Raw genomic sequence first — 15514 nt, forward strand, 5'->3', positions numbered from 1 at the left:
AATCCAGTATTCAATAAATAATTGAATTTATTACGAATGATAGTAGCAATAAACCATTCTCCCACCATTTAATCTAGTCTGTTAACAGTAGTAAGCTTTGGTTGCTAAGCAACATAACAAGTAAACATTAGGGCATTATATGGCCAGAAAAATGGCTTAAGTGTAATGGTTTTATTGGTTTTAGATCCTGGCATATTAATACAGATTTCACTTATCGTGCCACAGGTGTGCTTATATCAGGGGTTTTACAACAGCTTTGAAAAGCGAAACACTCCGGTTTACAACATAGAACTTGTTTGGGCTTAGTTTCAAATCATCAGAAAGTGAACATGGGAAGAGTCTACTTGTAGTGTGTATATACTAATACTTTTAGATGGTGACTATATTTGTATGTATTAGCAGGGGTGGAAAAAGTACTGAGAAATTATACTTAAGGGAAAGTATGGATAATGTGTCAGAATCTTAATCAGATGAAAGAAGTTAGGGGTTAGTAAGTAGCCCTACGTATCCAGCTAAAAACTTACTCAAGTGAAGTTTTAAAAAAAGGTGCTACTTTAGAATGTACACAAGTAATAAAAAAAAAACCTTCTAACTGATGAAATAAGACGATGATTTTGTTTTAAAGACACTACGCCAAATTTGCCTGAAAACATAATTCAATTTCTATATGTTTGTTGATCATATTTATGACGAATGCTATGCAGTTTGATAATGAATTAATCAGAAGTTAAATATCGTGTAAATCGATGCTAGTCTAACCTGGCATTAGCAAAGAAAACATGCTAACTTAGTTAAAACAGCCAGTTGATGTTAGCAAATTAGCAAAAGTTACCACAGCATACTTAAATGGAGTTCAAAGGAGATACCTCTTTATACTGTATATGAGTCCAGCATACTGAAACATTTTCCTGAGGTAGAGTTTCACACTGTTCCAGCAAGTTCCACACTGCAGTCTGGTGTCTGGACCATAATCAGACCCACACGGTTAGCTATAGTGCTAACTGCATTGTGTAGCATGAGAAAGTCACTAAAGATGACAGATTGTTGTTGTTTTTTTATGTTCATGAACTTGATTGGATGCTAAACTAAAATAATTGGATACTAAACTGAGCCCATTCAATTAATATAAAACACAGTTATTGACTGACTGAATGAATAAGAAACATTTGTGATTCGTAATGAGTACTTTGAAGGTCTATATAAAAATGTAAGTTGTAAAAAGTATATATTATTGTTTGTAGTGGAATTAAGTAAAAGTACATGTATTCAGTTTCAATAATACTCAAGTAAAGTATAAGCATGGCAAAATAACACGTACAGTTGAGGTCATAATTTTACATACGCCTTTCAAAATCTGCAAAAAAAATTTTTGGAAATAAGAGGGATCATAAAAATTGTTTTTATTTAGTCCTGCCCTGAATAAGCTATTTCACATAACAGATGTTTACATATAGTCCACAAGACACAGTAATAACTGAATTTACACAAATTTGGGTCAGTACTAAATTAAAAAAAATAAATAAATAAAACTGCAATGTTTATGATCCTTCTTGTTTTGTTGTGTTTTTTAATTATTAACATTTTGCAGATTCTTCAAGGCGTATGTAAACTTATTATCTCAACTGTAAGTAAAGTAATGAAGCACAATTACTCAAGTATTTTCCAACCCTGTGTAATGTGTATATAGTGAACATAGCCTATGTAGTGAACGCTGTATAAGGGTTCATTTCTTCAGTAGTATTTAAAGCTTGCTTAGATCTTGCTGTTCCTTGTTTTAGGTGAATACAGAGCTGATTCTGGTATTAACTTTGATATTTTTGAAGCCACTGGTTATTAATAGCTATACTCTGTGTAACGGCTCATGTCTCTGCAGTGGCTGCTCAGGCTGCTGGCTGTGTGAGCGCGCTCAGATGTGACACCTCAGCAGGACAGACCTGTACAGCCAGGACTATACATACGTCATCCACCTGGACCTGCGTTATTTCTCTCTCGCTCTCACTCTCTCTCCATTTCATTTCATTTACATCACACTATCTCTGGGCCTTGTTCCGATCGCTTCCACCCACCCACCAACCCATCCATCCCTCCATTACATAGGTCATATGGGTCATTCCTGATTATGGTCCAGACACACGCTCTCTGCTTTTGTGTTTTAAAATAGAAGCATAATAAGGCCTATGTTCTCTATTACTATATTCTGTATCAGCCATTTTTATTATTACCATTAACCATTGTATTAACTTTTTACTTATCTGATATATTGTCTGATATATTGTCTGATCTCACAATTATGTTTGGTTTATTTGATTAATATGATTTTTTGTCTAATTTTGCACAAACTCTATTGTCGTTTCACAAATAAGCTCTGAATCTACAAGGACCAGAAATGACTGATTCTTTAGTTCTTTAATTAACTGATAGAATCTTAACAAGAATCAATTGCAGCCATAATCCCAGTACCAGCATATTATCACATCCTCATATAGACCTAGGTTAGAAAAAAAAACGTGAAATGTATTAATATAAACAGGGTAGATATAATAAAATGATCATAAATGTTCCAGTGTTAAGAACACAACAGAAAATAAACATGATATTTTGTAATAGTTTACCAAAAACAAAATCTAAAAGTCGGTAACATCCAAAATGTCTTAGAGAAAAGAATGCAATAAAAATGCTACAAAAGGCTGGGGTTAGCGTGAGATAGTATTCATTCTGCTTTGAACATTCATCCAATATTTTAGGAATTAAACACTTTTGGAATGCAGTTATTGGTCTTAAGCCTGATGTGAACTAAAAAAAAACGGTTTGATGTTTTTATTATCATCAACTGTATTAACAGTATTATACATTATTATCAGAATGTATTAACAGTATCAGAGGGTGAAGATGTGTATTGCCTCAGCTTGTCTTTTTAGTCTTTCTTTCAGTGGGCATTGGAATCAATGATCTTCCAAATAAATCTAAGTATCCATATATAAACGTGGATCTTTCTTTTCATAGTGGATGCGTATACATACACCTCCACACACACACATGTACACAGGGCTAGGGGAGCGAGAGTGACTGCTGGTATTAAAAGCGATGTCTCAGCAGCGCTGCACGCATCGCCTCTATTCTTGTCGCTCTGACGCCACGCACCGCGTCATCACGCCATCGCTCCCTCCTCCGCTACGTTCTCCCTCTCTCCCTCCTTCCAGCTCTCTCTAGTAACTGGCTCGCTCTGCTGCCTCCTCCCCTTGTTCCCTTTCCTCTCTCGCTCTCTCACACACAGCCACACATGCTTGCTAACACACTTTTTATACGCTCTCGTCCTTTTTCCCGAACCCCTATTTATAGACATGTATTTATGCAAGACAGAGCAGAGGTTGCCCCAGGCAACAGGCCAAGCATTTCTGGAAAGGAACACCTGTCAGTCTGGAAACTGCTGTTTCCATTCTGGGATCTTCCTCTTGCTCTTCTTCTTCTTCCTCTTGTACCATTTATTCGAGTAGCTCAGGGTGCTTTTGAGTCTCTGGGTGTCCATCTTTGTGCACGTGGATCTTCCTTCTCTCTCTCTCTCTCTCTCTCTCTCTCTCTCTCTCTCTCTCTCTCTCTCTCTGTCTCTGTCTGTCTGTGGCCTGTAGATCTGGCGTGAGTTAAGCTGTGTCTAGCTGTACACTACACAGTTGTCAGGCCACACACTGAGGAACATCCTGTCATCTCCCGGGACATACACCTCCCACAGAGCAAGATCACATCTCTCTAAATCGTGGTCATACCATTACACTTACACCCCAGCAGAGTCTGTACAATCAGAATGGGTCAGACAAATGAATTTCTCTCTCTCTCTCTCTCTCTCTCTCTCTCTCTCTCTCTCTCTCAATCAAAAACACACATACCCGCACATGTAGACACTTCAGAGTCCAGGCTAATGCCTTAGCTACACCAGAACCAGAAAGAGTCACTAACATGCAGCACAACCTTTAGGTGACCTTGACAAATCTTCAGAAATACAACAGCTTTACGCCAGGTATTAATTCAATAAAATGTATTTTAGCTACATTTATCTGCAAAACCACTAATGATTCAGACTGGTTTAGTATATTCCAGCCAGATGAAGGAAAATGCTGGCTTTCAGCAGATGACGCGAATCAGTCTGTCACAAAGCACAGAAATAAGAGCACTTCCATTCATGTACTCCATATCCACCCTGAAACACATTAAATACTGATGCTAATCTGTTGGTCGATGCTGTATTTTCATTATTCCTGTGAGAAGTTAGTGGAAGTGTGCTGCTCTGATGTCACAGGGGGGTATTGTTATTGCTAAGACAGTTACAATGGATTTTAATAGGAGAATTTCATAGGAGAATCTCAGTCATAACAAACGAGCAAGAGTTCCTTTTCTCACGCACCATTTTCCAGCCATGTTCACCATCATATCAATGAGGAAATCGAATATAGAAAACGTAGAGACAGTACAAAGGTTTGACTCAAATGCAAATATTCCTGAATGTTTGGTTTTGGAGTAGAGCTACCAGGCTACTCTTATTAACAAGTAAAGGAAGCTATTCGCAGGGAACTCGGGGCACAAGGCACGGGACACCCTGGCCAGGCTGCCAGCCCATTTAAAGGGCACACATACATTCACGCACAATTTGGAAATGCCAATCAGCCTATAACGCAGGTCTTTGGACTGGGGGTGGAAACCGACGTACCCAGAGGAAACCCTCAAAGCACGGGGAGAGCATGCAAACTCTGTGCATACAGAGTGGAGGTGGGATTCCAACCCCCAAGGTGGAGGTACGAGGCAAATGTGCTAAATACTAAGCTACCATGCCCCTCACCAAAGTATGTTCTGGGGGGAAAACATGGTTTCAGCTTCAAGGTGTCAGCTACAGCTGTTTTAACTCTGCGATGTCCTTTTGTGCAGGTTTAAAGAGAGGAGTGTATCGTACAGTGTTAGAAATCATATAAAGCAACTCTGAAACAGCTTAGTATGCTTTAAAGTGGCTGTGTGATGATTTAGACATAGTTAGCACAATGCTAGCTTCCATTACTTGTTAGCTAGATTAGCCTAGATTATTTTCTTACGTACAAAAACATTCAGCATTTTTCTGTCCTCTTTGTTGCAGTTAGCCTGGTTGTTGCTTGAAAGATGAAAAGTGAAACTTAATTAAAGTAGTTTGAATCTTTTGCATTAATCATAGCTGTGCTCCTGAGCAATTAATCTGTATGCCAGATGTTTGTTCTTACCTTTACAGAAGTTATTACTGCCCTTTAACATAGCATGACGAATCTTCTTGTAGTGGCTGGAAGATTAACTATATGTATGACAAATGTATATGCAGTCAGCATTATATGGGATATAATGAATGTACCACAAAACACCAAATCAGGAATCATAAAATCTTAATTAATTCGAAATGTAACTATTTTTCTCCTCATAAAGGCCAACTGCACTGCAGCTTTGCAAAACTAGAGTTCCTGTGGTGTTCACTGATTCAGACGTTCAGGAGGGGGGGAATAAATAGATTCCTCCAAACCACCTCCCTCCATCTGTGTCCACCTTGTCCCCGTCTCATCCTCCTGTCCCTCCACCCACTCCGTTTTCCCCCTTTATTGTAGCCGTTGCTGGGCCGCAGTGACATGGCACAGAGCCTGTTCCTGCCAGCGAGAGTAATTCGGCGCTGTTCCACCGGGGGCGGCTCCAGGAATAGAGCCAGATTTGTAGTGCAGCATGTGGGGGTGTATTCATCAGCCGTGAAGGGAGGGAAAAGGAGTTGGGGGGGCTGTGGAAGTCATACATCCAGAGGGACCAGAAGCTAAGGAGGAGGGGGAAAGTTGTGTAAAGAATCTGCCAAGATGCAAATATAGCTCGGGCTGGCACGTTGATGTTGATGAACACAATACTAGTGAAGTCGTCAGCAGGGCATATTTAAACATGCAATGCTGAATGTGTTTGCAAGAATGGTAATTGCATGACATTTTGATGAAGATCGCTGGAAATGCATCCCGACGCCTCTACGCTCCGTAAACTTGCATCACACTCGGAGCTATTTACCAGTCAGCGCAGTCACTCAAACCCGTGGACGTTTTCTATAAATGACCTCTTTCATTAGCGGGTGTAGAGGGAGTCAGTGCTTACGAATGAGAACAACAATATGGGTAAAATGTCAGCTTTTTGGGTGTGAAGGCATCACTTACTGACTAATGCATCACTCAAATTCAATTTGACTGCTTGCCCCCACAATGAATGTTCAGCTGCATTTGTGAACAGTTTACGTCAACTCTGTGACTATACTGGAATTAGACAAACAAGTGTTCAGAGTTCCCATGTTCATACACATAGCTTAAAGCTTTTGATCAATACTAGCACCTGTTTCTGGTTTGTTCACACCTGCTCCTAGATGTTCCGATTATTATTGTCTTATTATTCTGCATATAGGGTACCAAAGGGCTCTTTTAAGGAAAATATATGACTGAGGTAGCTAAGACCAATGTAACACATAGACTCCAAATACTAAGCTAATTCTATTTTTCCCCAAATTCACTGACATACAGTATATAGTCAATTTAAGAAATATTGGCATCCTTGATAAATATGGGCAAAAATGTTCATACTGAATTACTTTCACCTGATTGTTTAGGAGCTCCTATGCTTGCTATGTCCTTGACGTCTTGTTTTACTGAGGTGACACAGAGGCGCAATTTCCTTAGTCATCCATCAGCATGGGGAATATTAGCGGATACACAATATGCCCTGACTATTTATAAAATGCTACGTGCCTGAAAATGCCCATATTCATTGATAGGGAAAGAAATTAAAACAATTACTGTACTGTAATGAACGTGCCTGGAAGAGGATGAATGTGTATTTTGCCTGTATGCACACCGAGGATGGTTTGATAGGTAAAAATTTCTGTAAGAATCTTGGTTTGCAGAAGATAGTAAAATTATGGGGACATCAAGTCTCAAATTCTACAATTAGATGCCATTTCATTGGCAACAAACTATTTGGAATATGAAAATTAACATATTTTAAAAAAAACAACACATGCATTCAGTGATATTTTGAGTTCAAATGCAGAGAGATATTGTATAGTTTTATTTTAAACATGTGTAATTGTAATATTAACAATAATATCTTTGCTATTAATATTTTTATGCCTGCCCTGGAGAGAATAACATCATTAAATCACTTCCTGTAATGTCTTGGTCCATTCCTCTATGCAGAACATTTTAGGCTCCCGTATAGTCTTAGGTTTGTTTGTGGATGTCCCTCTTCAATTAATTTCCAAACAGGTTTTTATTATGACAGGGGCATTTCCTGAAACGTGACAAACACAAGAATCATCTCAACTGTACCATTCTAAACCTGTGGTCTTTGGACTCTTTATTCCCTCCTCTCAGTGTGTGGGAGTACAGTGCTCATTGGTTCAATTCCTGGCACGTATTCAACTGTTTTTACAGAAGTATTTTCATCTGCTTCTGTATTTTTTTTTAGATCCATTACCTCATCTGCGAAGGTCAACAACCATCTTTCTGTTTTGTTTTGGAAGATCTTTGGTTTTCCTATGGTAATGGATGACGGAGATTTTAAATGTGGGCAACCTTGAATTTATGTATCTGTTCATTCATCTTTACTTTATCCAGATCAGGGTCACGGTGGATCTGGACCATTATATGCCACCCTGGGCATAAGGCAGGAGAATTCATCACGGATGGGATGCCAGTCCGTTTCAGGGCACCGTACACACTCTGGAGAACCCAGAGGAAACCCACATGGACACAGGGAAAACATGTGATGCTCCACATAGTCAGTAACCTGGTCTCAGGATCGAACGAGGGATGTTAGAGCTGTGAGGCGGCAATGCTACCTGCTGCACCATCCACCTCAAATTTATACCTCAGGTAGCACATCATTGTTAAAGGCAACAACAGTGGACTGTGGACTGAGAGCGGGCGAAAAAGTATACATTTTTTTTAAAGAATGTCGTCAAGATATTGCTTAGGGGTCTCAAAAATTTTGCTAGATATTTTTGAAAGGAAATACTATTATTTAAAATGTAATTCTAATGAGAACTATCATTGTTAGAACAAATATACATAGTTTTCCCTATTGTTTGAGAATAACATTTGAATTAGTGTGTGCAATGTTTATTTTATATAAAATAATTTCTGCTCATTTTCATGACGGGTGCCGATAATTCTGGAGGGCAGTGCATATGGTGCAGTGTCAGTGAATTATATGTTCTGCTATGTCCTATGATGAATCAGACTGGCACCACAGGTGTATTGCTCATTAATGGAGTGATAGAAGCACACTGGCACCCAATCATCTATTCACGATTCTGTGTGCCATAAGGACCAAATGCTAATATTTAGATGCTGTAACCAGGAGTGTAAGGATGATGTCAGAGGATTAGATTCAGGTCTAAAATGAAGGTTTAATATCAGTTCAGTTCTTCTTTATTACACAATTCTAATAAAGGCCTGCAGTTATTCTTTAAAAAAAAAAAAAATACAGTAAGGTAGCATAATTATTAGTGAATTGGCTCATGGTTGTGATTATTATATTCATTCTTTTTTTTATTCATCTAGTGTAACTGCATTGTCCTGGTCAGGGTGGTGGTGGATCCGGAGCCTATCCCAGGAACACTGGGCACGAGGCAGGAATACACCCTGAATGGACTGCCAGTCCACTGTAAGTCACTGTGCACACACATATTCACACCTATTGGCAATTTAGCATTGCCAGTCCATCTGCTGACATGTTTTTTGGAGGTGGGAGGAAACCTGAGAACCCGGACAAAACCCACATGAGAAGGCATGGGAAACCCCACACAGACAATAACCCGAGCTCAGAATCGAACCAGGGACCCACTGCTCCAGCATGCCGCCCATGATAATTATAGTGCTGGCTAAATTGTATTTGCATACATAGTGGCACAATGTAATTACTGAGAATTAAGTTCTTGCTAGCATAAACCTGTTCTCTGTATTTCCCATGTCTGAAATATGAGTCACTATTTGAAGTGCATAAACCAAAAAGCATAATTAAGGTTCACCCGAAATCTTTTCTGTACTTTAGCATTTCTCAGGATGTGCCCTGACTTGGCTTTTTGTAGTGTATAATACACAGAACCTCACATTATAACGTGCTGTTTTTGTGGCCTACTCACACCTCACAAGATGAATCCAGTCAAGCAGTCAGATCCACATGGCACTTACATGTAGGTCTACAGATCCCTTTACGGATCAAACAATATATACATAAAATAATAAGACTTTTGCTTTTATTTTCAGTGTCCACAACCCAGCCAAAAGCATTTCAAATGTGCTTACGACGTTCCACTGTAATTTGAGCAGTGCTGTAAATATCAGCCTCAAATCGTATCCAGTACTTTAATGTCTTTCTAAAGACATGAACTTGCTGATGTGGTTTGGTACACAGTGTGACTAAATGAACAAAATGTTACAGAGTAGCTGAACACATAATTGGATGCAGCCATCTTGGACGACCAGAATGACTATTTCCTTAACTATGTTCCAATGTTGTATCCATTCTACCTTCTGCCTTGCAAAGCCTGAAGTGGGAATTATGCAAATTATACTATTAGTTATGTTTTGACCTTATTTTTTTTTTAAATATATACTGTACTATCCCTGCTATTTTACGTATCATTTGCCTTCTGCTTTCCTGGTGGGGATCACTGTGGCAACAAAATAAGTCACTCCAAACTTGTCTAACCCCAAGCACAGATTCCAGCTTCTCCTGGGGGATCTCCGGATACTCCCAAGCCAACTGTGGGATATAATCTCTCCATCGTGTACTGGATCAATGTTCAGTTGTCTATGTCCTTGAAAAGCACCCAAACCACCTCAACTGACTCCCCTCAATTCCGAGGAGCAGAAGCTCTACACCAAGGCTCTCCTGGACCTTATTCTTTTGGTCACAACCTTATTCTTTAAGTCACTACCCACAGCTTGTAACCAGCTCATTCCATAAATGATAGCACTTGAGCTCCTTCTCCACCCACGCAGACAGATACAGAGACAGAAACATTGCCTCCAGTTGTCAATCTCACGCTCTCTTTTTCCATCACTCGTGAATAAGATCCCAAGATTCTTCAAGTGTTTCATTCAACTGAGCTTATATACATATATTACATATGCAGGTTGATATAAGTTGTTTATTTTGGTATGTTTTTCCAAAAAATATTTTGGTTGAGACAGTATAAGATAGCCATTAATTGTCCATGGGCATTGATATTGATACAATTATATTGCTAATATATAATAGATTGCTATTATAACAGCCTCTACTCTTCTGAGAAGGCTGTCCACTTCAGATTTTGTTGTGTGGCTGTGGGGATTTCTGCCCATTCAGCCTCAAGAGCAAGAGGTTGGGCAGTGATGTCCAGCAATAATGTCTAGTATGAAGTTGGTGTTCCAGTGAGGTGAGGATTCTGTGCAGGTCATTCGAGTTCTTCAGCTCCAACCCTGGCTAACCATGTTTTCATGGACCTCGTTTTGTGCATAGCTGCATTGTCATGCTGGAACAGGTTTGGGCCTATTAGTTCCAGCGAAAGGAAATCTTAATACTACAGCATAGAAAGACATTATAGACAATTGTGTGCTTCCAAATTTGTGGCAACAGTTTGGGAAAGACCCACATATCGGTGTGACGGTCAAGGGGTCCACATAAACATCCTATTCTGATTCCCTTTTGAATTAATGTAATATGGAAATAGTGATGGAGTAAAGCAATGAGACTATTCAGTAGGCTGAGGATGTTATGGATGTGCTGGTGTAGAGTAAACTCTATATGAACTCCTGCACTGGTAAGTCACTCCTAGGGAGCTGAATTGCTAGCTATGATGTTAACTGTGATGTTGCTATATGCATAACAGAAAGAAAGACCAGGCCTTCGCTCCTTTCTAAATGGGTTGGAGAGAAGCAAAAAGCACAGATGACAACAGGAACCACCGGGTGATGCTGATGAAGAGACAATTTGTTTTCCACATGATGTCTACCCCTCCGTCTTTCCCTTCCACCTGTTCCCTCTGCATTTCTCGCTCTCTTCTCTCACATCCTCCTCCAGGAAAATTGGGCAAGCATTGCATAAGCGCTGGAGGAGTGGTGGGGTGACGGACGTGGAGAACTGAAGAGAAGGTGGGGGTTGAGGCAGAGTGGAAATTGATGGAAATGCAAAGAGGAGGATGGGAAAGCATGCCCTTTCTCCCCCTCATTCTCCCTCTCCGGTGCTGTCTGGCATGCGTCCTGCTGAAAGTAGGCTATGTTTGACGCGCTTGAGGGTAAGGCTGAGTCACAATACGCCACTGAATACTAAACCCACTGATTGCATTGGACTAAGGCTTTAGCCTGCATCATTGCAATATCTTGCATGATACAATATCAGTCCATCATCCTCATCATCTTCTCCACAAGATGTGGTGCCAGTGACGGCAGGATTAGCAAAGACAATTGGAGGTGGTGTTGAATAAATAACTAAGTATGCTTAATCTAGGTATGTTTCATTACGATTAATGGCAAAAGTATGTTTGGTATCCAAAATGACTCATTTTATTTCCTTAAAAACTGCGAGTTTGGATATGTGGAATGTGGAATTCAGTGCTCTCTTCGACAATACAGGCCAATATCAAAGTCCTGCACTGTTTCCTGTTTCTCTGTTACTTCCTCAAACACTTGGACGGTGACGTTCCTGGAGGGGGGAAAAAGAGCGTAATGGAGAAGTATACAAGCACACTTCATTGCATATGAACTCAACTGAGCAATATATTCATTAACATGATTTACATCATGGTCAGTTACAACCAGTGGTAAGAATGGATAGGTTTTATGAAGGGAATACCACTTTTCTTTTGCCTTTTGTTAAAGAAAAACTTAGTATTACTGGTACTATTTGGACTGTCAATTAAAATTTGCTTTGATTTAAAGAACTTGACCATTCATTTTGCTCATAATCTTTTTTTATATATTTTTTAATTATTTGTACAGGTTAAAAAGGGAGGAAAAGGTGGCAATTACATTGCAATAAACATTGGTATCTAGCTAAAACTAATCCAAGCCAGCTTTTCAACAAGATGGATTTCAAGAAGGCAGATAAAAGAAAAGAAAGAAAGAAGTAGGCTATACTTGCTTATATACTGTGATCTCCTTAGCTAAAATGTCCAACACATCCTTTCAGTTACATTTTTATACATTAAGTTAGCTTACCATGCTTAGCAGGCTAATTTTACTTGCTTACGTAATAGCTAAGTTACTATGATTAAAATGAGCTCATAAAACAAATCAAATAATAGTATTAAATTGACACCACACTAAAAAAGACACTCAATGTTGGAGAGAAAACCTATTTAAAGAAGTGAAGTTTTGTGACTGCAGGCAGCGTAGCATGTCTTATTGCTGGAACATGTCAGCTGCTTACAGACCTAGATACCTGATGATTTTATTACATACCACTTGACCACCATGCAGTTCCTCTCAGTCTGCAGTATAAAATAAACAGTTTTCTATTAAACTATAAATTATATAATCTATGAAACTATAATATGCAAGCACTAAATGTTAAATTGTGCCATATTTTCCGGAGTTCTCAATTTAAGAGCTGTGGCAATATGTGCAAATATTTATCATTGTTTGGTACTGACACTAGCCTTAAGTATTGTATAATATTCAAAGAATCATTAGATACAGAACGTTAGCTACCTAAGTATTATTATATCTTGGCCAGTTTTCTCTACCTACTTTTATTTGGCTAAGTTCAGTTAAACTATGAGGTGACTCGTATTGTAGCCAGACCAAATTAATGAGTGTATAAGAATGTACAGGTCACAGGATATTTTGGACTAAAATGGTAATCCCTTGCTTTATTTAAATGTACAAGACTGAAAATATAGAATAAGAAAAGAAACACCAATTCTGTAATGTATACGGCAAAACTTTGCAGACATCAATGATTCTATGAACAGTTTGGGGGATTGTGTGCTATTAGAGGCCTATAAAATGGTATAACAATACATTTTTAAAACATGAGCCAGAGATATTGCATTACAAAAGTCTTCTTAGAAAGTCCACTTTTCTTTCCACCACTGGTCATTACAGAGTATTGAGCTGTCTTTCGTGTGTTTTCTCCTATCATCATTTACGCCATAGAAAGGGTCTGATGTACACAAACTCTCCAAATTCCAATGACTTCATTAGTCTCAAAACAGTCAGGAGGGGTGTGTCTGGCCACAAGCATATTGGGAATAAAACGTATGCACGGTAGGAGAGCCACAACTGTCTGCTATGTGACCGTCCTTCAGCCAAATATCTCTGGTTTCCACACATTCCAGCCCTGGCCCAGACACATACGGTGAGCCAGTCAGTCAGACAGCATGAGAGGCAAAGCAATGACCTCATCCTGCTGGACATGCCAGATGTTTCCAGACACGACCAAGTGTTTCCCCACTTATGAGTAACTCGAGAGACGAGAAGATTATCGAGGAAGAGAACACACAGGCGCTGTGACACACTGACTTAGTTTTAAATTTTTAATACAGGGAGAAGAAGGAAATCCCTACTGCATGTTCAGAAATTTGAGCAGAACTGATTAATATTAATATTTACATGGCAGTGTTGTTGAATTATTGATTCTGATTGGTTGTTGATTCTTTTTCAATAACAGCACCTATGACAATATTACCGGCTGTAATTCAAATAACAGTTTAATATTAATGCTCTTGTTTGGAAACATTACACTGTATAGTATCAACTCATTCAGAGGGATGTTGTTGTTTTTTAACCAAAGAACAATTTTGAATCTTTGATATGGTGACGCTTTCTGTAAGGAGATGTTTAGGTAACATTTATGGAAGGAGTCTCCACTTTCAGCATTTTGTAGCGGTAAATTTTCCAAGACACATGATGCTGCAATTTCCAGTTTCTCTGTAACATGTGCTTTTTGTCTTATTAACTTCAAGTGAGAGAAAAGAGAGGCTGGGGAGGGAACAACTATTCATAGCTGCATCCCATCACTGATTGTTTTCCTATTTGAGCATGCCACAATGCTTTTCAATCCTTACATACTTTTCTGTAGGTAAATTATCTCTCCATGTTTGAGGGTCAGTTTCTGAAAAATAGGATGATGATGATGGGCAACAATAATCTGTAATCTGGATTACGTAATGCGATGGCACATAATCAGATTACTGGTTCTTTTTATGGATTACGTGATTGCGACGTTGACGTCTGTGAATCATAGTCTATAGATTTCGAATTTACTGGGTGTGACAGTAAACTGCATAAGAGCAGTTGTTATGGCTAACAGCAGTTGCACTTTCTCTCTAATCACTCAGATGGAGACTCTAAAATATTAACTCTCTTAACCACACATAGTACAGCTGGCTTTCATTGCATGTAAGAAAGAAAAAAGCACTCATTAAAGGTTGCCAGTTTTTGTACTCTTTCTTATTGTGGTTTTATTAAATCAGTTCAGGATTATTCTACAAAAAGTACTGTGGGAAAAAATACACAAAAGCAATCTAAAGGATTATATTACTGGTTAAATCTGTGCTCATTTCATTTGTAACAAGTACTGGACTACATTTCTTCAGTAATCTGCTTAACACTGCACATGGGCGTTCTCCTTTAATGAAGATCAGTTTATATGTAAACTTATTGTATTACTTTCTGTTTATGTTTGTAAAAGGCTGTCTCTGGTGTGCCAGAAGAGTGCGGCAGGACTGTAAAAACAAAGCCAGAATAAACAGGAGGTACAGCGGCATACAGCCAGTTTTACTTCAGTATCAGCCAGTTTGAACTGCAGCTTTTTGTGTCTGTGCAAACACAGAGCTGTCCTGAAAGTCAAAAACTGTGTGGAGGGGTACATATGAGAAGGTGAGACATAAAGCTTAAAACAAACAAACAAACAAAAACAAAAGAACAAATGTCCATATCTAATGTCTGAGTTTCTTTTAGATGCACTTCACTTTTGTGCGGATAGGAAGTTAGAAGCTGCAGTTATGTAATGGCGTCTGTGCGGACGGCCAAGGGGGGTGTTACCAGAGTAGGGGTGAAGTGGGATGGGCCTGGCTGTTGCCTGGTTACAAATATTTTGGGCAGGGAAATGGGCAAACAAGTCCTGCCTCCCCAGGAAATAGGCCGCTCTCGTGACTGCTACAGGGGGCTCAAGTCGCACCGACACCACAAAACAAAACTGGAAAACTGAGAGCATTCAGTAAACAAAACCTGCTGTTTGGGTTTCAGCATGCTCCTCCTTCCAAAGTTACAGACTCGCCGTTGCAGCTTTCTGCTGCTGCAAATACCAATGCATATATATATATATATTTTTTTAAATTTAAAAAACAGCTGAAAGTACAAACATTAAAATATAGATATACATGAATGATATAGCTATAAATATATACAGATGACATTAGTGATATAGATAACTTCAGTGATATCAATATATATTACATTAGTGATATAGATATAGATCACTTTAGTTATAAAAATAGAGATTA

At 38.9% G+C, this 15514-nt stretch overlaps 1 protein-coding gene across 6 annotated transcripts in view; it reads left to right on the forward strand.

Annotated features, from left to right (window-relative positions):
• Positions 1–14875, forward strand: part of capn12 (calpain 12) — a 37327-nt gene extending 22452 nt beyond the window's left edge. For 2 of the 6 annotated variants that reach the window (XR_006981519.2, XR_008393854.1), the window contains 3 exons: positions 7638–7895; positions 8586–8688; positions 14701–14874. Coding sequence is in view for 2 of the 6 variants with exons in the window: in XM_017466328.3 (XP_017321817.3) it covers positions 1874–1900 (27 nt within the window). In the remaining 4 variants the exon portion in view is untranslated. Of the gene's footprint in view, positions 1–1873; positions 2692–7637; positions 7896–8585; positions 8689–10897; positions 11530–14700 lie in introns of those variants that run through there. The other 4 variants (XM_017466328.3, XM_053677877.1, XR_008393853.1 and 1 more) reach the window with 3 other exon arrangements.
• The last annotated feature ends 639 nt before the right edge of the window (positions 14876–15514 follow it).

The sequence above is a fragment of the Ictalurus punctatus genome, chromosome 4 (assembly GCF_001660625.3).
Source record: "Ictalurus punctatus breed USDA103 chromosome 4, Coco_2.0, whole genome shotgun sequence".
NCBI lineage: Eukaryota > Metazoa > Chordata > Actinopteri > Siluriformes > Ictaluridae > Ictalurus > Ictalurus punctatus.